The sequence below is a fragment of the Parambassis ranga genome, chromosome 16 (assembly GCF_900634625.1).
Source record: "Parambassis ranga chromosome 16, fParRan2.1, whole genome shotgun sequence".
NCBI classification, from domain to species: Eukaryota; Metazoa; Chordata; class Actinopteri; family Ambassidae; genus Parambassis; species Parambassis ranga.
In genome coordinates, this window is record NC_041036.1 from 14,407,548 (window position 1) to 14,430,024 (window position 22,477).

The following is a 22,477-nucleotide window of genomic DNA, read 5'->3' on the forward strand; positions in this document are numbered from 1 at the left end:
ATGAAGACCAGTGTCAGGTTATTGAAGTTATTTTTATTTATATTAGACTCTTGAGTGTAAAAGGATGCCATTCAAAAGGAGCATTGATAACCATACAAACTCAATTCAAGGGTTAACAAGGTCAGTTGGTAGGGTGGGGGAGGGGGGGGGTTCAATGAAATCTCAAACCATACCATATATACACAAAACATCTTGGAGAGATCTCAGAAACCCAATGCTATACATAGTCATTATTGCTAGTTACGGTAGGGCTACTGCAGCACCAGTAGCAAGAATCATATTGCTATGTACCTGCTGTTGTTGCATGGGATTTGTAGTCCTCCACTGTCAAGAGTGGCAGTTGTAGTTCTCCATTCAATCATTTAAAACAGGGTCATAGTAGCCCTCATTGTTTTTTTTAAGAGCAAAGGTTCATGATTATTCAGATATATTAGACAGTGAGATATACAGAATACCATAAGGTAATACAAGGAAAATACAGATTGCCACCTATAAAAAGTAATAATAAAAAAATTATACCAAGTGAAGGAACTGCATAACCATTCACAGAAAAAAATGTGTCTTGTTGCTACGTGCCAGTGCTTTTCTACAACAATATTTATATAAAAACTTGAAAATAAATCAGTGGTACAGATACATTTAAGAATATAAAACTACAACGTAGTAACGTCAATACCATTCTGACTTGCCTCACCACTGTTCACAGTTTACACAGAGTTTGGACAAACAAGGGAAAAGAATATAGACCAAGCAGACTTGGTTCATAGCTTTGCACAACCATCCAGCAACAACACTGTTGGTTATATTGGCAGTCCGTTCAGGACTGTTTCTTTTAAGTGCTTTTAATAATAATAATAATATTCAGTGGTACTGACGTTACACACTTTGAATTCACACCTAGCATTCTTTTTATTTAGATTAGTTTCTTTTTGATTTCATTAAAGTGTCCATTCATATGAAAACTAAACATTTTTTTTTCTATACATTTTCTAACAAAAAAGAAAATCAACGTGAATACAGGTTCCTCGAATGGGCGGGGTTGGGGTGTGATTGACTTCCCCCGTAACCAGTCAGCATGCTGGGAGAGTACTGTACATCCAGAAAACATGGCAGGATGCAGCAGAAGAGAGGGTGAGACGGTCCGGGTGCACCGAGAGAGAAAAAAAAGAGAACAGAAGAAACTCTGTTATTCCCATGAATGGACCTGAAGTCATCAAGTGCATATTTTCTCTATGATCTGACCAACAGGCTTTAATATGGTTAATTCAAATAACCATACAAGAATAATAGGCTCAGTGTAATAAAAATAAGTGTTTTTTGGCTTGAGCCAGCAGAGCGGAGCAGCCTTTCTTTCCCAAGATTACTCTGCACCTGTTCCTTCTGCAAAGCAACACCAAACAAGAAGTATTTAATAACTTTATTCTTCTACAACAAAACTTCCTCCAGCATGAGCCACGCTGTGGGTCCTTCCAGGACACAGAACTTTAAGCTGCTGTTAAGCACAAGTGCATAGTTCCAAACATGTGGCCAGTTGTTAGAGCTTGCTGTCTCATTAATCTTGTAAGAATCCAGTTACTCTGCAAGCCGAGGGTGAAGGGATTGCATTTTTAGTGCAGTATTCTCTTTTGCTTTCACTCATGGACAGTCCCTGCACACTCTTCTGTCAGCTGGCTGCATCTAGAGACCAAAGCGATATGTCTGTTGGTTTAATAATTAGGTTGCATGTTGTTGTCTGTCTTTGTGTGACTGGAATTAAAAACAGGTGTTTGCTTTGCTTTAGAGAGAAAGGCTCCCCTGCAGTGCTGACTCTTATCTCCTGTCGTTAATTGACAGAAAGTTGAAAATATTTCACACATTCAGTAAAGGTATATATATATATATATATATATATATATATATATATATATTATTTTTCCTCTCTGTGGCCAATTCAGGGCTCCATAGTTAATTTATAATCTCAAGACACAAAGAAGGTGATCAGGTGACCGAAGGAAAAAGAAGCCTTATATTGTCATAGTGAACAAACAGTCAAACATTTGAATCCACATTTTTGAATGGTTTAAAGCACTGTAATAAAAATGAGCTGCAGCAAACGGGGTGTTGCGTGGGTGGTGGAGGGCTCGCCACGACGTCAGTCCGCTTGGTTTTCAAATCGAGCGTGATGACTAACAGCAATGATAAGATGTGATGGTGTCACAAGTACAGAGGAACTCACAGAGGGGGGTGGGGACTGCCTGTCAGTCAAGGGTAGGCTCTCATAGCCAGGGTTGCCATTGGAGGAAACGTTTGGAGTCCTGTATAGAGACAGAAAGAGACAAGGACAGAAGAGAGAGGGAAACAGGGGTGAGACACATTGAGAAAGATAGAGGGAGCCGGGGGGGGGGGTTCGCAGGGTGACGGGACCCAAGGACAGGTAAAAGGGAAGAAGGAGAAAGAGCGGTTAGAAATAGTGCGGAATAAACACAGCACTCTGTAGAGCTAGTAGGTATTAGTACTAGTGCGAGCACTGGGAGTCCACTCCTGAGTGATGCACGACAGGATTTATACAATAATCTGCAATTACATGCATTTAGGACTGGGTGTGACTCACCAGTCGCATTTCAGCTGTAATGCTGTTTTCCTAATGAATTTGTTTGTCTGCATGATAAAACCCAGAAAGCTTTTAAAGCGATCCCGAGCAGATTCCATTAAAGAGGAGTGGACTGTGGTTTTATTGCTAGCTAAGTGTCTCTGTTTTTATTAGTCGATCAGCTGGCATTAGAATTTTGGATGTAAAAACGATTAGGAGGTACTATCTTTGTTTGGATTTCTCAGTGAGGGAGTGAAAGGGGGAGGGGGGGGGGGGTACATAACAAGATGAGAACAAGTATGAAAGAAGGAGAACCAAATAAGGAGTCAAGGAGGAGTCATGAAGCCAACGGAGCAGGTGCAGAGAGAACAGAAGTGAGGAGACAGATGGATGGACGGTGATGCAAGGAGGGCGTGTGTAGGAGGGGTTACCTACAGTCAACCTGAGCCTCACACGCCGCAGGAGTTTTTATGAGCGCGGCCTCGTCAATGACACCCTCCCCCCAACACAGCAGTAGCATGCTACTGTTTAGGAGACAGGACGCCATTTGAGACAACATCTGTTAAATGACCGAGCGGCCTAGGTCGTCTGTCCCGAAACACCTGACAGACGAATAGACAGACACACAGACAGACAGACCTCTGCAGTTGTGTCTGTTTCATTGCCTACACTGTAGTCCATATTGACCTGTCTGTGTGTCTGTCTGCAATGCATGTGGTTGACCCTGACAGCTCTGTGGATTTGGTCTAATCCTAAGTGTGTACATGTAGACAGGAGATTTTAACCTTGCTGACTACACTGAACTCAAACTGCATAATCTGACATGTGAAGATATGAAGTGTTGTGAAGGGAGACTATGTGTCTGCACAAAACATCTCACCAGTGCTCTCTGTGTTGTCATACCTCTTCTTTGTGTGTGTGTCTGTGTGTGTGTCTGTGTGTGTGTCCGTGGATCCGGATATGTGAAACAGAAACACAACCCTAATAATATTAAATCTCTTCTTGCAACATCTGAGATGTTCTGTCTGTCTGTCTGTGTGTCTGTGTGTCTGTGTTACTCACGGGAGGGGCGGCGCGCTAGAAAAGGGGGGTGTCCACCCGGCCCCCGGGTAATTATAGAAGGGGGCCATGGCCCCTCGCTGAGACCCCGAGGACGTCTGTCTACGTGCCTGATGGGAGGTGAAGGGGTCCTCACTCTCGCTGTCCGAGTCTTCGTATTCCTCCGATTCACTGTTTTTGAAAGAGAGAAAGAAGGACGCGTGAGAGCAGAGTAGTGACAACTGCATCGTGCTGTCTGTTTGGACAGAAGAAAATGTACTCTTGTGGAACCGGCTCTTTTTTTGTCCACATTCACTAAACCGAAGCAGAGCCAAACCTCCAGCTATTTTGAGACATTTGGCACTACTAGAATACATCTTTGTTTTCCCAATAGCAGGCACATTTTGTAACCACGATGTGCTTGTGGAGGCTCAGAAACACTAGATTCCCTCGGAACTGCAACTTCTGTCTCCGTTTAAGGCAGTAAACAGGTGTGGTTGCATAAAAACAACACTGTCCTTCTCATATTAGTCCTAAAAATGCCTTATCAGCACTTACATCATACACATATCAGCAGACACAGTTCTCTCACCTGGGGAAGCTCCTCCAGGCACCCGGCAGAGAGCAGAGGATGGCAGTGAAGGCCAGAGCAGAGAGGAAAGAGTAGAGAGAGAGGTAGAGCAGTCCCTCCATCCCATCGTAGCACAGACCCTTCAGTGAGTCAATGTAGTCCTGAAACAACACAAAAACATCCATAAAATACAAATAAAAGAGGAATTATGTGTTTGCTCTGCTGAGCCTCTTGCACTACCTTGTTGAGGCCCCGACAGTTCAGCAGTGCCACCAGCTGATGAAAGTTGCCCTCTGTGGAGTTGAGTATCTGCTGAACCTCCCTGAGTGATTTCTGGAATACAGAAATGACTGAATGTGACATAAACAATCCTTAAAAATGGGCATTTGTATTTGTTGTGCATAAATATTCATGTAATACCTCAGCTTTAGGGAACTGCGGCAGAGCATTCCTGTCCAGGCTGGAGAGATGTGTGTGAATGTTTGACAGAGCCCTCTGCGACTGGGTCAGCAGCTGAAGCCAACAGGTCAGTGGAAGTTAAACCTTTTATTTCTGCATTATTGTGTAAAATATACCATTAATATGCTAAGAGTGCTGTTGTTCATCTGAGGGGAGGACACATAGCAACAGCTGGGCATTCTGTCCTGGAATAATTTGCCACTGACTGTCCTTGAGAGAGTCATTCATTCCACCTGCTCACTTACTTTACTGTTGTTGTTTCTAACACGTGGTCACATTACCTGCTGGAATGGACTGTTCATGCGCCTGCTGCAGGTCAGGTAATAATCCAACACATCTGAATGACCAACAAAACAGCACAAACAGCACAAAACATCAACACACAATAGATGAGAAGTGGAAACATTCTATTAGATTCTGCTAACAAAAGCACTTTTGTGAAGTTGACACATGGAAAACGTTTCCAGAACATGCTTGTTACTGTGTACCTGAGCTGGTCCCACTGTTGAACTGGGTGGAGTTCAGGACGAAGGCGTTTGGATCTGAGCAGAAGTCACTGAGAGCCTAACAACGCAGCAAGAGTGACAGGAAGAGTGAGGATGGACAGCAGGAAGAAAGAATGAGGAGGCGACAGAGGAAGAAGTTACAGCCTGACCGACTGACACACTTAAAAAACATATCGTGACCATTATTAATCTGCCTACACCATTGCTGCACTACACCCTTCTTTTAACCTCTCTCTGCTCCACCTCCAGGCCTATTTTTTTGAAGAGGATGCACTTCCGCTCAGAGACAGTATACCCACAAACACTAAGCCTGGCCGCCCCACCAGGAGAGGGAGTGAGAGCCACACAGAGAGAGCATGGTGACTTACTTAGGGTAGACCAATGACTCGGGGCAGAATAAAGTGGGCAGGCTCACAGCTGGCCCATTGTTTCCCTGTCAGTGACCAGGGACAGAGCGGCTCTGTGTGGACAAACAGGCCTTGGGACATCTCCCATCAGCCCCACATGACACCGAGACTCCTAAACTGTGCAGCAGTGCAGAAAAACACCAACTCTTCACACGCATCAAAATAAGTCTTCCCCTTCAGAGAGTAACATCAAACGCAATCCTGGGTCTGTGACATGAATATGTTCTTTGTGCTGTTTGTTACTGATGAATACTGGAGGTGGCCTGTAAGAAACTGAAGTCATGTTCGGGCATTAAAAGCACAGCTGAACACTGTTAGTGAATTTAACTTTCACAGGATTACACTGACATGTAAAGACCCAAGGGGCAGAGGTACAGCGACAACTTAAAATCTGCACTGCTGTCAGCAAGCTGCTGGTTTCCCCACTCTCTCTCACTCTGTAACTCACTTCAGCTCGCTCTCTCTGTAAAAGGGATTTCAAGATGCACTCTCCTCCTCTTCTTCATCTCCCCTCCTCACGCTTGTTGAAAGCACTTCTCTTCATCTTCTATCTTTACTTCTCAGAGCCAAACACCCACACACACACACACTTGCAAACACACTCACATGTAAAACACGCACTTTGGTGCACAAACACACTTTGTTCACAAACACGCTCGTGCACACGCACATTGAATCTTTAATCTCTGCCCCATTTTCTTGCCTTTTTGGTCCTCTGCCATGACTGCAGCGTTCCCTAGGAGGCAGGTCTTTTCACAGTTTAGTACAATGAGCGCATACACACACACACACAACACTTTGGCCTGCCATCAGCGGTCGGCCTCCTAAAGCTCCCTTCTTTCAGACATAGCCAGCCAATACCATTCCCATTCACTTCCTATTTGTCCAGCCGTTTCACTGGGTCTACTCACCACGACAGTGGCTGTCTCCAAGCCCAGAGAGCCCCAGCTCAGGAAGAGAGCCAGCCATGCCAACACGGTCATCCTGTGGATGGGGTAAAGCACACACTCTTCAGCCAAGAGGACACCATGACCATCAATCCAGTCCTGTATGGTTCGTGTGTGTGTGTGTGTGTACTCACAGGATGAGCAGCCAGCGGGCTTGCTTGGCCAGTCCCAGCAAGATGAACAGACACACTATGAGGTCAAGCAGCAGCAGCAACACATAGGACAGCCACCTTAAATACACACAAACAACACATATAGCAGATGCCATTAATGTATATTAAACACACTATAAATTCTTTGAACAATTTTCCAAACTTGTGAAAAGTGACAGCCTATTTTCATTAAATTAACCATCGAACTCTAAAATACCATTTATTTGACTATTTTACCTAGTTTTGTGGGTATTCAGTATTTGATCATCTCATCTATCAATATCAATTTTAATATGAATATCAATGTTATCATAGGAAGGTTTTTTCATTGTTATAATAACAGTAGTATTTAATTCCAGACATAATGTGTTGGTGATGTGCAGATTATTCCTTGTTCTCTTCATTACATTTAGACTCCTTTTCACCTGCTCTAGGATTAAAAGTCACCTACTGTTCCCAGAATTACAATTTAATAAGATTATTAAGATTCTCTATTATGTCTGTATTGTTCATCCCGTGTGTCTCTGAGTTCAGTTTTAATACAAACTTTGTTTTTAATTTGTGAACTCGTGTAGACAGAGTCGGAGTCAGGAGGAGCTTGAATCTTACCTAACCTCTCTCTGCTGCTAGGGTAGGATGTGGTTTGTTTATGGAAACATTACTGAATGGAATATTTGTCCGGACCATGCAGAATACTTGTCCACTTTTATTTATCATCTGAAATGTATCCATTACGGAATATGCAATTTAAAAGCAGCCCATCAGCCGCAGGGAGGAGAAGCACTATATCATTAAAAAATAAATAAATAAAAAAATGACCTCATCAAACACATCCTAATAATCATGCAACATTTATGAGAGACAGGGGGGATGGTTGTCTCAGCCTCTTACAGCACCATAACAACAAGGGTGTGTCAGTTGTTTGGACATTTTTGTACATTTGTGAAACTGTGCTCATTTTTGTTTTTCTCTCTCTCGCTCTCTCTCCTTCTATATATATATAGATATATATATCTATATATATATATATAGATATATATATATATAGATATATATATCTATATATATATATATAGATATATATTTATAGATATATATTTATAGATATATATGGATTATATATCTATATATAAGGATTTGTAAGGAACGGCCTCTCTTATGCCTTGGTCTTACCTGTAGTCCTCATTGACCATCAGTGTGTTGGCTGCCCAGCCAGGTGAGAAGGGGCCGGGCATTAGACTGCTGGTAGGCACCACTGTCGGAGCCACAGAGGGTGGTACGGGGGTTAGAGGTGTGATGGATGCCCCGCTGATGCTGCTATCATTCCCCAGCCCGGCGTCAAGACTGGACCGAGCCAGGGAGATGGAGGAGAGGAGGTTGATCACATTCTCAGATAACCTCCGGCAGTTTCGCGTCGACACCAGGAAAGGCTTACTGCCAGTAAACAGCTCCTCCATGGAGACCAGCGGTCCAGAGACAGACAGCTGCAGTCCAGTAATTGTGTCTGAAATCTGAAGAGGGAGGAAGAAGGAATGTAAAAGGAGTTAAGTAGGCTGGAAACCACAAAATGGACACAATGATGCTCTATAACCATGGTAGGATCAGAGAGGAGAAGAGAGGATGCTCGGCATCTAAAACACAAGTTTACACTCAGATCCTGTACTTACTCAACTTCTAAAACAAACATCCTTCACTAACTGACAGAACCATGACTCAGTGGTGGCTTTGATGACATGCTGATATCAACAACAAATGATTTCTGTGATTTGCACGGTCAGAATTTCTTTATTTCTCCAGCTAAAAGATTGTATTGGTTAATGTTTCAGACCATTCAATCAATAATATTCATAGAGTTCCGTTTACAGTGTCTCCTGTGTTTAGAGTGATACTGAAGCTCATTGCTCACCAAAATTAATGTCTCTTTATAGCATTTTTTTAGCTTTTAATAGTGTACATCTATAAATACAGTGTTTATCAGACATGTATGTTAACAGTACAGTAAAGTTCAAATCCACAGTTGAAAAGCTGTTGTGCTGGGGAGTTCTCTTTGAGTCTGAGGCCTGACTGCTGTTCATTTCACATTGCAGTGTGACATTAGTTACACTTATTAGTTAGACTTTGCATAAATGTAGTTACCCAATTAATTAATTAATTAATTATATGATCATTAGAAAAATCAAAGGTTAAAGGTTAACTAGCCCTATTCCTTTTTGAAGTCAGCTTATGGTGCTGCAGTGTTTCAGTGATTCAGTGTGTTTTGCTGTCACCCTCAGGTATTTATGCACACAGCTGTCCTGACCTGTATTCTCAGCAGAGCCCAGTGGAAGGAGGACATTTAGCTGTCTGACACACAAACCACTGTCTGACCACAGGGAGATCGATAAAACAGAAGTTTGTATCTGATTTTCTTTTTCTCTCTCTCTGCAGACCTCATGTAACTCTCCCTCCCTCCCTCCCTCCCTCCACACACACATACAAACAGCATCGGGCTGTGTAGATATTCTGCATGACATTTTGCTTGCGGAGAGCAGCACTCACCAGCAGATCGATGGAAGCTAGCGTATAATTGGCTGTGAGAAGAGACGAGGTCAACTGATACATCCCATCATTAGCCTCGCTGTTGCCATAGAAACCGATGCCTATGGCAACACTGCAAAGGAAGAGGAAAAAAAGAAACATGAAATCATTGTGGGAGGGACAGAGAGGGAGAGAGAGGGAAATAGAAGAACAGATAGCAGAAGCATAAATGTCATGTTTAATTCAGTGTGTATGTACATTTTAAATGAATGTGACACGAGGAGATAGATGCTTGCGAGGATGTGATATGTGTGCTCTGGGATGAGCATACCAACAGTGGAGCGCAGGGGAAGGAATAAACAGATGATGGGAAAAGAGCTGACTCTTAGCACTCCACAGTTAATCTCTAGCAAGGAAAATATTCGAAATGTTAAACATAGCGACGTGTTTACACATTTTTCCGTTATTCAAATATTCAGATTAAGGCTCGGGCCAGATGTTCATCAAATCCCCTCAAACCCAAGAGGAATGGTATGACCCAATCTCCCACAAAGTATGTGACCCAGATTAGAAAGCAAGGGGAAAAGGAGGAATGTGTGCCTGCGTCAGTGTGTGCTTTGCATTTCAAAATGCGAACGATATCTAATGCAGCCACATTTTAAATATGACAGTTTTTATACTCGTGACCAAAGGCCACCATCTGGAAGAAAGACACATTACATATTTTCAAGAAGTAAAATGTAGCACTGTATTTTTATCCAGTGTTGCACAGAACGGTCTCATGTTGAGCATCAGAGAAGAAGACAGCCATGAATAACATTATGATCCATAAGGGGGAGACACGAACCACCTCATCAACCTACAATCTGTAAGTGATGACATCATTATGGCAGCTGAAATCAAATCTGCAGTACATCATGTTCTGTGATAGAGCACTGCAATCTCAGTGCAGAGAATGTACCAGAATATAATAATCAAAGCATTATAAACTGCACTATAATGTTCCTACAGCTGGGCCTATAGCTTTAGATTTAACAGCTGCCCCTCAGTGACTCACACTTCCGCTGTAAAGGAGTGTGTTGGACAGATGTCAAGCAACATTTTTGTGTAAAGTACAGCGAACACAATGTCCTGACTCAATGACTGCATGGTCATCACCAGAGCTGAAGGGAGCACCAGTGGGTAAATGACCGCACTGTAGGTGGCTGAAGTGAGATCATCCTCCCTCTCTCTCTCCCACACACACACACAGTGTCTTAAGGCCCATGGTTAGGAAACAGAACCATAACATGACTGTCAGCTGTCATCCAGTTTCCAATGACAGCAATGACTGTCTGAGAGAGACAAAAAAACAGCTCGTGATGCACAGCCTCAGTGCTGATCAGAGAATTTCTCGTTTATGTTACTTTAATAGATTTTACTGCATCAGTACGACAACAGTACTTAACACTTTCCAGTTTAAAATTTTAGCTAAGACATGAAAAAGCCCCCCTATCCAGGGAGGACTTACAACAATCCAGTATGAGCTGTAGGGACTTTCAACAAAGAGTGATTTCCCTGTTGATATTTTTGGGTTGATGCACTCACCATCACACATGTGTTAGTTTCAGGCTGCTGTCAGGTGGTTATATGCTGCATTACATACATCACAGGGACCATGTTATTGCATGTACTTAAGTCAGATGGTGGATGCAGGACTTTTAATTGTAATGGAGTGTTACAGGAGATCAGAATACTTCTCCCATCACACTCAGTTTGTGTGTGTGTGTTGCCATAAAGGGTAATGACATCTGAGTGCATCTTCTCACCAGCACAGCGTGACAGCTGCCACTGCCACCCACGTGACACAGCAGATGCCCCGCCCCTTCTTCCCGCTGTAACCGTGACCTGTGCTGCCATCTTCATCCTCCTCCTCCTCCTCTGATCCCTCACTCCGGTCACCACGGTGACAGCAGCAGTAGTGTATGAGGAAGGAGAGAACCACCAAGAGGGAGATAACAAGAGCGATGGCTGATAGACTGGACAGAACCAGCAGAGTCTGAAAATGGAGGAAGAATAAAATTAAACAGGGACTAGTCAGTGAATGTAAAAATGGAATTAAAATGCCATTTTTACAAGTGCAGAAGAGTAATTTGAGAGGGTGAAATACCAACTAATCCTGTTAAATTCCATAGCTTGTCATACTGTCCCGCCCCCATTTAGCAGCAGGAGATGGTGATTAAAAAAGAGTGAGAATGTAAACTGTGCGCTTCACTGAGACACAAAAGATACAGATACATACTGCATGCACAAACTATGTGTGTGATTAAAATGGAAAATTTAACTTGAGATTATTATTGACCATCTTAGTTCAAAGGCTTTAACCCATCAATTCCTGATCTGTGGGATGGTGGATTTTAATATCACTAAGCCAGACTTTGCTTATGATCAGGCTCCATGTCAGAAAGTCAACATTACTGAAATGCATTTTGCTTGACACATATCTACAGTATTATCCTTCATCCATCTGCCCGTCTGTCACTCTCCATTCCTCCACCTTCTCTTTCTGTCTCACCTCCTGCTCTCTGAAGCCCCTCCCCATCGCTCCACTCCACCCGTGCCTTTTTCCCCACGTTCCCCCCATCGCTCCCACGCGCTTTTTCTCCCCCACTCTCCCCTCTCTTTCTTTCTATCCACACCACTGAATCTCTATTAATAATCTGTGACCTACTTAAATACATTCACTGCCACTCTCTCTCCCTCTCGCTCCCACTCGGTCCGCTTGCCTTTCCTCTCTCTGTCTCTCTCTCTCTGCCCAGTTTTCTCTTCAGTAACCTCCTTGCATTACTCATTGCCTCTCTTATTCGCTCTCTCTGAGCACTTTCAGTCTCTTTTGTCTTCCTGTTCTGCAGGATAATTTGTGTCCCCACCACCCCTCCCCACCCCTCCATCCCTCCACTCCTCTTTGTACCGCAGAGAAGTCACAAACACTCTGAGACATGGTTAGCTGGAGCGCTTGTGTGAGGAGAGCGATGGAACCTTGCATTTCACTGCAGAAACAAGACTATGCAGAGAACAGCAACCTGCTAGAGGACTCTGGCCATGTTGAATCTGATAGTAAATCACACAATAACAGTTTGTAGGAACTTATTTAGGAATTTATGGAGTCATTTATAGAGTGATGTGGCACAAATTGCCCATCCTGTAGTTACTTAATTATTGTAAAACCTTTCTGCACATCTATGACTGCAAATGGAGGAAAAGGACAGTGACCATTATGCAACCTAGCACCTTTGGACAGTGTTACAGTACAGCATGTGGTTACAGTATGAACGGCTGTGGCAGGTGTCTGTTACCTGCTGGTACTCCCAGCTGTCTGGGACAAAGATGTTGTCCTTCATCTGCATGGTGAGGTCCAGCCTGGGAAGGGCGTGACACACTCTCACCCATAGCGAAGGTGTATAGCTGGGTACCGTTGCCATGGCAGCCATTTTCTACTGCCACAGGTCCCCTCCTCCACCCTGCAGGAGGGAAGACTGAGGGGTCAGAGGATGTGAAGTAAGAACAGAGGGAAGAAGGAAGAAGGTAAGGGGGAGCAGGGGGGTTGAAGGTCTTCCTGAGCACATGGCAAAGCTGGAAGGACAGAAAGGTCACCATGAACTGTGTCTGTGTCACACTACTGAACACACACACACTACTCATGGTGCCTTGACACATTGTTATCAGTCCTATAAGAACACAACTGAAAGTTAAAGCACAGTTCTTGCACACAGTGGAGGCCAGCATGTGTTGATGGGCTCAGTGCTTTGCAAACAACAGCCTCAGCCAAAGCAGCACAAGACAGGATGAATGATTGCATTCAACACATAATCAGCTGTTTTTATTGTGGCTGTGTCTTTATATTTGGGGTTAATCAGAAAGCCTGTGCATTTCACTTCACTAGTTATAGCAAGTCCAATAATCAATCAATATCATTGTGATTTTCCTGTTTTTCTATCGTCTTAAATTTAATATCTTTGGGTTTTTTGTGAGACCAGCTTTCACCATATAAAATGGATTACTGTATATAGGGTACATACAGTATAGAGCAGGCTCTATATATATATATATACAGAAGAATATAGAAAAGCATTATGTGACACCCATCATCACCCACTGTTTAGCATTCAGCATATCTTAGTAAAATTGGACAAGGAGGGGGAGAAAGTAGGGTAAATACAAAGGGCAAATCCGGTTAGCCCAACACAGTAGAATCCTCATTACAATGGCAGAACAGAGAGGGAACAGAGGGCAAGACACAGCCTGGTAGGCTTCTGATAGCGGCTTCCCAGATTAGGAGACCATCTGAGCTTTACTGTTTAAGAAAGGGGCATTTTAAGACAGCTCAAGAGGGGAGAGGACACAGAGAGCCGTTCACAGCAGCAGTATTGATGGTTAAATAAAAAGGGTTACACAGCTCAGTTCAATGCTGATATCACAGGCAGATACCATTTTAAAGCCACAATGATTTATTCAATAAATAAAACTTTCAATCAACACAATGTTCCACTTCTGCTGTGGCTATTGATTCCCCACACAGTGGCTCTGATGCTGACTAAAGCTACATAATTGTGTACACAATTTGTATTCCACCACATTCAATGCCAGACAATTTTGCAGATTTAGATTTGGGGCAGTTATGGCCCAGAACAAGTTAACAGCTCACCCACAGGCCAGACAGGGCTCCTCTAAGCCCATTACAATAAGCCTGTTCACCTTAATGGTTCCAGCAGCCCAACTGTCACAAATCAAATCACTGCCAACACTCCATTTCCCTTATTAAAATAGTGCTGAACATAATGGTTCACACGCTGTGAGAGCTACATCCATCCACCACACATCAGCAGTGTAAACAGACTCGGCTCTGGTGTTACATTTCCGTCATGATCATTTATCCCGAGTGAATTTATTAGATTAGATGTATTATAAGAGCTACAAAGCAGGTCTGTGAGGTACATTTATCAGACTTTGAGGGTAAAGGCTTTCTGAAAGGCACAATAAACAAGTAAGGGAATCATTTTACAATCAAAGCAGAAGCAGTCGACGTGTTCAGACTAACAATAAAGTGGGTCAATTTACAGACGCAGTTCTTCTTATGGATTTGCAGTGATTTTTGCTATACAGCAAACAAGAGGAGACACAAGCAGAATGCACCCGTATTTAACAATTAATGAACAATAAAGCAAGTTCTCCATCTTACTGTGAAATCACTTCTTGCACAAAATCAATGTAATCAAGATGGATGACTGCGGAAGCACACAGATATCACAGGCATCAGGTCAAAGTTCAAGCAGGATTCTCCCACAGCACAAAAAGTGGAGGCGCCCTAATGAGGTGCTGATAGAAGAGATGGGTGGGGGTGGGGGTGGGGGTGGGGGTGGGGGGTTTACTCAGCAGTTGTCACAGAAAGGAAGTCTCAATTTGAAGTCTCCTGCCTGCCTGTTATTATGAATGTTACCATTGCATAACCGAAGGCAAATAAATCTGATTTGAGTTCAGTCAGTGGAGAGAAAAGGGAAAAAAGGAGAGAGACGAAGGAAAACCACAAAAAAAAAACACACACACACAAAGAGTCTGCATGGAGCTTAGACAGCCAGGGATGAAATCAAATGCATGATGTGAGACTACATGATGCCTGAATATAAAGAAATGGCTGTTTTGTGAGGCAGCTAATGAGAACAAGGCTGAAGCATCTCCTGTCCGCTGAATTTAGGATCATCTGTAGCATGAGAAAAATCATTTCCACCTTTTCTTTTTTATGAGGCTGCAGCTCTGCAAAGCAGAAGATGTGAATAATGAAGCTCGCTTGGTGCTGAAATGATATTTAATCCCAGTTTGAATCATAAAGTGTGTCATGATTCACATTACAGCACGAGCATGTAATGTCTTAACAACAACGTTAATGACCGCAATTTATGGCGAAGGTAGTACATTCTCAGAGACACTGCACCTGCCAGGGGAAAATTAATGATCATCTTTGTTCTGGGTTAGAGGTTGCCTTTATCTGAACAGTAAAAGCTAAAGGACATCCTCAGTTAAATTCATCTGCAACATTAATGATCAGTTCTAACAATGAGCCTACAAAGTGAGTGCAGCTGACCAAAGGTAAGTGAGTGCAGCTCATAGTCAGTAAGTCAGTGCAAATCAGTGCTGTGATGTGTGCAAGAGTCCAGCATGACATGAAGTTCAGGGTGACATCCTCACTGCTGACTGAACTGACAACTGTGCACTGAATAAATGATCAAATACGGACCAAAAGCTTTAAAAAAAACAGAGACCCGTGAAACCTTGACTGGGTGAAAAAACCAGCAGATGCAACCAAACCATCACAGCATCATCTGCACGGTTTCTTATTCTAAAAATGTCCATGGGAGAAGACATCCATTAGATGAGATGGTTGAAAAGATATGTATCCCTCCATTATATGCACAGAGCCAAAATACACAGTGTATGTCTCATTTATTATACATTGCACTTAATTCACGCTTAATCTCTGTAATACATCAGCAATTAAGCCACAACAGACAGAGCGGGATCGGTGTCTTACCTCTGTCGGCTGTGTCGGGAGGTTTCTCTCTCTCCTTCTGTTTCTTCTCTTTGCCGGTGTCCGTGAAATATTTGCCCACTCAGAGAGGTATACAGCCAGCAATCAACGCTTGATGCTCTTGAAAAAACATCATCCTGAAAAAATGGCTTGGAGACATGCCAAAAATATGTCACAATGAGGAGAGTTGGAATAAACCAGTAATTGTAGCAGTTATTAAAATGTTAAATGGCCAATAATTGTCTGGTTGTCGGATGACAGTGGAGAGGTGCTTGTGTTGATGGATGAGAGAGGAGCTCTCAGTGAGCGCGAGTGAGAGAGAGAGAGAGAGAGAGAGAGAGTGAGAGAGAGAGGGATTAAGATTGAGGAGACACCCCTAAGGGACTCTTTATCGTTGTATTGTAGCCCTTCGTAGCTTAACGCCCAAGCGACTTCACAACACTGTAGTGACACGATATTGCCCAAAGATAATTAATCTGTTAACGCGGATTAACAGGGTCTAACCCCCTCACTCACTACATACCAGAGGCACACTCCTAATGCCGACCCCCACCAACATCCACACGAGCTCCCATCCACCTTACCAATCTCTGTCCAGACTACCAGACTGAATCCTGAGCAGATTACTGAGACAAAACAGCAAACGTACAAGACAACAGCTAAATAACCTAAATAACCACAAAAGGACATGTACAAAAATCCACTCACATGTAAACTCCTGCCTAACGAGAGGTAAATTAGGAGTGAGAGAGGCAACACAGGGATGAATAAGGGGAGGGGGATATGCAGAGAAAAGGCAACATGAAATAGTGAGGAGGAAAAAAAAACGTGGGTTCCCAGGCAGGGAGTGATGCTGCTGAGAGAAAGAGGGAGGGAGGGTGAGAGATGGAGGGAACAATGAATAGAGAGGGGGCAAAGCAGTGTGCAATGGATTTGTAGGCAAAACCAGTTTTCAGTGGAGGCTGCAGGACAACATCAACACTGATACAGTGACAGGGAGGCAGCGGCATGCGTGCAACAAAACATGACAGGAGTGATGAGAGCGGGCTGATGGTGATGCTCTACGGGTGATCGGACTGAGAAATGCAAATTAGAAGACATGCAGTGTTGAAACACAGCAAGAAAGAGTAAAAAAAAAAAGATAGTGTTTTTTTGCCACTGGAAAAAAGAGGGGCAGAAGCAAGTGAGCGAAGAGGGAGGGGGCGGCGTTAGTTTTTCTGTGTCACTGAAAGAGAGTGGGGGAAGGGAGGCAGGAAGATAATGCGACCGAGGGAGCAAACAGCAGAGAGCCAGAGAGCATACCCACTGACTCATATAGCCTATGTATAGTGCATATTTGTGTATGTATCTGGGAGGAAGAAGAAAAGTATACTATGTATGCAAGAGTTCAGTTCAGGGAGCATTTACACAGCCTTTGTGTGTCTGTGCAGCAGAGCACAGAGCATCCATTCTACACTGATAAAACATCACCACTCACAGGACTTAAAGCACCAATTCGATATTTAATTTCCATAACAATCTGGTGGTTCTGAATATTTGCAAAACAAAAACACACAAATACATAACTGAATCATTCTTGTGGAAAACAGTCCATGCAGTAAAGTCCTTTAAAAAGGATGTATAAATCATGGAATTATGAGCTGTAAAAAATGTGTTCGCCCTCATAAACTATTCATGTATGCTGCATAAGTCTTTGTAGCAAGTGCATGTCCCTTTTGTGTAGTAGTAAGAGAGTAAAAGTTACTGATGCCTTCAGGCCAAAATTGGCTGCAATCACCTGGTTTGTCCCCCCAAATATAGAGAAATGTGTATTTCTGCTGCAGCTGAGGAAAAAAAAGCCTGTTACCATCCCTGCAAAGCTTGTGTAAGAACAAGTGTAAAACCAAGACGACTGGACTCGAGGTTGAAATGTTTTTTGGAAGACGTTTCACCATTCATCTAATCTGCTTCTTCAGTTCTGTTTAAGTGGGAGTGCCATGTTTTTATTTTTAGGATAAAAAAATTCTCTGTGAGGATAGTAAACGCTTCCTACCTGCTAAGTGGGCAGGCTGAAAATCAGCATGATGATTTCATTATTACACAAAAGTACATGTTTAAAATTGTATGTATGCAGGTTTTATTTGCATATTGCACATTCCTGATTTATTCCTCTAAAATTAGTCTGGATGTTTACATAACATGTAGCATGCTATTGAGCCAGTCTAAGGCAAAATTAATTTTCCTGTTATTTGTGTGTCTACCTGACTGTATGAAAGTTATGTAGCTTGAGAAAAGGAGACCAGTATTTAATTATCAGTCCTTCTATTATGTCTTCTGCATATACTTGTGGTCTTAACTGGATATGCTAAAGCATAGGCATGAAGGCTTTTATTAAGCAAGATCAAACATTTGTAAACATTTTGTAACCTTTTAGGCATTGATTAATTAAATCAAAGGTAAACACAGACATCATGTGGCCACATGGCTATTGCACCCAAATATATGTAGTGTAAGGACACATGTATGTAGTGTGTGCATGTGTTTCTTCATCATCGAAGACTTACTTTGCACACAGTCTCATAAAAATCATCTACAATGGAACCACCTATGGCACAAAGGTGTAAGGTGTTAACTGGCAGACGACCAAAATTCAAACCCTTCCCCACCTTTAGGTCTCCTACACCTTCAAACATCCTCTCTCCTTCCGGGTCCTCTACCTTGGCCAGAGTAAGGTGGAAGCGTGGGTTGTAGGAGCTCCTGTGGAGCCAGCCCTCCTTCCTGTAGGCCTCCTGCAGGCCGCTGTTGAGCTGCTGGAGATGGAGCTGAGGCTGGGGGCTCAGGTAAAGCACCTTCCCGTTGAAGTGTTTTAGCTTTACAGGAAAGTTCACAGCCACAGGAGGATTCCGATCCAAATGGGCAAACTGCCGGAGGATCTCTGCAGCAGCAGCCACCTCAGCTGGGCCGCGCAGCACCAGGAGGCACAAGGTGACATGGAGCCTGGAGGCGGCCTGCCAGTGAGGAGCAGACGAAGGCAGAAGAGCGGTGAGCTCCTCCTGCAGCAGCCCAAAACAGGAGAGGATAGCAGGAGTGTTGGCCCTAAAGGTGATGAAGTGTGTGGGTCGTTTTTTAGGGGGGCGACCGCCGCGAATCTCTTCTCTCTGCTCCAGCGGTGCTGTTGGATTCTGGGTAATCTGTAGAGAAAAACATAAGAATAACAGTGGAAAACATGAAATGTAACAGTGAGCAGTGGGATGTGCTGCACCCACCTTGTTATCTTTGTTTTCTTCCCAGCTTTCTTCCCATTCCTCATCACCCTCCTCATTTTCTCGCATTTCAATTGAAGTTTGAAGTCTAAACTCAACACAGGATAGCAGAACAAATGAGGCAGAAAAACATTGCAAAACAAATAAAATTGAATTACAGTCCATCCTGTACATAAACGAATTTGCTTTTTACTTTTTAGTACCCTACGTTTATACACTTATGCATGCTAGGCTGTCTGTTCCTATGTTGTTGCTACTGGATACCTGAATGTCCCCTCTGGGATCAATAAAGTATCTATCTATCTATCTCACATACACTTCTTGAGGCTGATGTTTTTTTAACTATGATTAGATGCTGGTAATATTTTACTATTGTTTGTTTTTCAACATGACCACCATACCTATTTACTACCTCCTCCACAACACATGCTCCTTGTGACTCCTGCTGTTCCAGAGAATTGTTTCCTCTGCACTCCGCAGCTGCCTGTGAAGAGTCAGGGGTGTCCACATTCATCTCATTCTGCTTGTCCTCTTCCCCCAGATGTGCATTCTCCTCCATTTCATCCTGCCCATTGACACCAGACAGATCCTCCTCTGTTGAGGTTATTTCTACTGAAAGAAATAATTTATATTCAGTCAGTGTAGATTCTGTTTTTAAGTTTTTATGATGAGGAAGCAGGCCTCTCTTACCATTTACTTCCTCCTCCCCTCCAAAGGGGGGAGCCAGAGATTGACCAGTAGAGCCAAACACCCTGTCAGTCCTGGTGTGGCGGTCCCAGATGCGATGCCCTCTGTAGGTGAAGTACTGGATCCTGTGCCTGGGCAGTGCCAGCTCAGCAGAGTAGTCACAGTCACAAGGGTTGGTATCCCAGTTGAAGTCACAGAAGGGACGCTCCAGCACACCAAGGAAACGATCAACATAGCCCACCACAAATTCTGATGGGTCCACAGATGAATCCCATAAGATCCGGGAAATCACGTCATCTGCTGTGCGCATACGAGGCTTCTTATTCACCTCTGCAGGAAAGAGTGAAAGCATTTTAATGACGGGGAAAATGGACTGTCAATCAGAATGCTTTCATTATCAACAATATGGCCTAAGAGACCACATGAATATAAACTGACCTTTTCCCTCATTGTATTTTGGTTTGGTCCCTTTGTTCACACTGACTTTCTTCTTGTTGTGTTTTTTAGTCTTTTCTTCATCCTGTTTGTCATCCAAGTCAGGAGGTGCAGGCCCTGAATCATCGGGTAATGGGTCACTGAGAAATGAGAGCAACCGCAGTGGAAAGAAAGTACCACTCAAATATTCAGATGGAACATGACAAATGGCAAAATGATATGTCTCATATTCTATTTCATACATATGACGCTGTCGATACATTCTATCTTGCCGATGTTTAATATCTGCAGCAAATGACAATAATAGACATTAAAAAACAAACAAAATTGAAAGGTATTCTAATTTTTTTGGGGAAAAATATTCTAACAAATAATGTCTTATTTATCAGTCTAAGCTCCTGGCAACTTTAGACTGTAGAAGAAGGTGAGCAGACCTGTGAGGTAAACGACATCTTTGGCCAAAATGACACTTTCCCATCAGATAAAACTGGCAAACTTTGGCTTCATCCTCCTTATATTCTGCAGAGAACAACAGAGACAAAGACAGGGCCACATGTAAAATAAAGACAGGTGACAAATAAAACCAGAACAATAATCCAGCAATACCACCACATCTGATCCTTTAATGTAATTTTCTTTTCTGTTAGATCACACTATTATTGCATATTACACAGTGAATGAATGTGGCATCCACACAACAGGGTTACTTAAACTGTTATTTTAAAGTTATTGTGGTGGTGATGATTCATCTGCACAGTATTTCCTTGGCTTTTATTACAGTATCTGGTCAGTAACAAGCTGAAAAACACAAAGGTCCAATTTAATTTGCATTTAACTTACAATAATGTTACTTCTCACGGAAGATAAGGTTTGGTATTTAAGGTAAAACAGGCAGGTATTAGTAAGTAAATATACCCACAAACATACATTTCCTGATTCCACAAGTGGGATTTCTTAATGTATGGGTGAGCTGTGTCTCAGGTCGTTTCTATGACCTCCAACTGTACATCAGTGAGAAACGTTTCCATGTGGCAGATAACAGACAGATGGTAAACACACGTCAGGTAATATGATCCCTTATCACCTGCCCTTTTACACTCCTTGACTGGTGTTCCAATCATCAAGACATGTCGAATGCCGGTAAACCAACAAATAACAAATGGAAGTTTCTGATCTGAAAAGTGCTGGCGTTTGATGTCTCCTTTAACAAACTTCCAAAGAGAATAAATCATATAACAGGTGGCAGTGACTAAACCCAGAGGACTCAAATGTCAGCCAAGTAGGTAGGATGTGGTCGCCCATGCACACATACTACACGCCCTGCAATGCTATTTTAAGATAGCAGGACTGAATGTGACTCACGGCCCAAACCTGCTAAATAATAGCTGTAATGTCTCTTTCATTTCTTAGTGAGATGCCACCAGCTGGCACAGGTTGCCCATATCAGTGCTGGATTTTTAGGCCTGTCAGATATTACATCTCAGTACTAAAGCCTGGAAGTAGCAGGGGAAAATAAAAACCTCGTTATTCCTGGAGTTCTTATCAGGATTTGAGTGGGAGGAGAAGCAGACAGTAAATCCAGTCTTCTTGAGGAGGTCAAAGACATGAGTTATGGAATTTGACTCATTTCCTAAAGTCAGACACATTTCCAGGACACCACCGAGGCAGGAAGCAGGAATGTTGCCAGCTGTTCAGTACAGTGGTCCACTCACACATTCAGCAGCAAACATTCAAATGAGCCCAGCCACATGCTAAAATAACTAAGAGATTACCAGACTTCAGACTGGTCACAGTTACACAGAACATAAAACAGAAACAATAATTTCACCACAGAATGGATTACATGGAAAATGAGACACCAGCAGAGGTCTACAGTTCAGAGTGATTTACCTCCTGTGGCTTTCAGGGTGCCAGACTCAGCTGCATCCCCGAATTCCGGGGAGTCAGTCATGCTGGTGGCTGTCAGGAGGTTCCTATCACTTCTGTGGTCCTCTAGGGGAACTCCTGATCCGGCTGATGCCATGCAGTAACAAGTCAATATTACTTTAAAATGGCAGTTGTGTGACTGTTGCGTTTTTACCTAGCTTTGTTTCACCTGGCAGAGTGTCAAATAGACCTGTCGTGCCTAAATCGGGATAACAACAAATGCGGAAGTGGTTGGTTAGCGTAAAAACTTCCAGAAATCAACAGCGATCTAATAAAAGTCTAACGTTTTATAAAGATATTTTTAAAAGACATACATACTTTTAATGACCAGGAACACGCGTTTTATCAAACCAGCCAAGAGTGAAACAGTAGTCTAATAACATATGGACCACACTTTGACCCGTAGTTGTTATTTTGTTGCATTGTGGGTAATGTGGTTTCAACATGTCTTTCGTGGAA

The 22,477-nt window shown here is 42.9% G+C and overlaps 2 protein-coding genes across 11 annotated transcripts; both read right to left on the reverse strand.

Annotated features, from left to right (window-relative positions):
* Positions 1 to 125: 125 nt before the first annotated feature.
* Positions 126 to 16,509, reverse strand: ttyh1 (tweety family member 1). 5 transcript variants are annotated; one of them, XM_028425644.1, is made up of 16 exons: positions 16,437 to 16,509; positions 15,732 to 15,877; positions 12,502 to 12,666; positions 10,975 to 11,204; positions 9,188 to 9,299; positions 7,823 to 8,160; positions 6,632 to 6,727; positions 6,462 to 6,534; positions 5,126 to 5,201; positions 4,919 to 4,974; positions 4,599 to 4,691; positions 4,419 to 4,511; positions 4,200 to 4,339; positions 3,632 to 3,799; positions 2,216 to 2,294; positions 126 to 1,089 (listed from the first exon to the last, which is right to left on the reverse strand). In XM_028425644.1, the coding sequence occupies exons 3-16, from the start codon at positions 12,634 to 12,636 to the stop codon at positions 1,006 to 1,008; spliced, it is 1,773 nt and encodes a 590-aa protein (XP_028281445.1). In that variant the 5' UTR covers positions 12,637 to 12,666; positions 15,732 to 15,877; positions 16,437 to 16,509; the 3' UTR covers positions 126 to 1,005. The 5 variants fall into 5 exon arrangements, with proteins under 5 accessions (XP_028281445.1, XP_028281444.1, XP_028281443.1 ...); XM_028425643.1 differs by lacking the exon at positions 16,437 to 16,509 and adding an exon at positions 16,313 to 16,432; XM_028425642.1 differs by lacking the exon at positions 16,437 to 16,509 and having other exon boundaries at positions 12,502 to 12,681; positions 15,732 to 16,302.
* A 1,370-nt stretch (positions 16,510 to 17,879) lies between these two features.
* Positions 17,880 to 22,431, reverse strand: leng9 (leukocyte receptor cluster (LRC) member 9). 6 transcript variants are annotated; one of them, XM_028425373.1, is made up of 9 exons: positions 22,337 to 22,431; positions 22,188 to 22,217; positions 21,983 to 22,096; positions 20,527 to 20,611; positions 20,096 to 20,232; positions 19,661 to 19,987; positions 19,372 to 19,582; positions 18,974 to 19,058; positions 17,880 to 18,898 (listed from the first exon to the last, which is right to left on the reverse strand). In XM_028425373.1, exons 3-9 carry the CDS (start codon positions 22,041 to 22,043, stop codon positions 18,257 to 18,259), a joined length of 1,548 nt encoding a protein of 515 aa, XP_028281174.1. In that variant the 5' UTR covers positions 22,044 to 22,096; positions 22,188 to 22,217; positions 22,337 to 22,431; the 3' UTR covers positions 17,880 to 18,256. The 6 variants fall into 6 exon arrangements, with proteins under 6 accessions (XP_028281174.1, XP_028281172.1, XP_028281171.1 ...); XM_028425371.1 differs by having other exon boundaries at positions 21,983 to 22,105; positions 22,337 to 22,416; XM_028425370.1 differs by having other exon boundaries at positions 19,372 to 19,579; positions 21,983 to 22,217; positions 22,337 to 22,421.
* Positions 22,432 to 22,477: the final 46 nt, after the last annotated feature.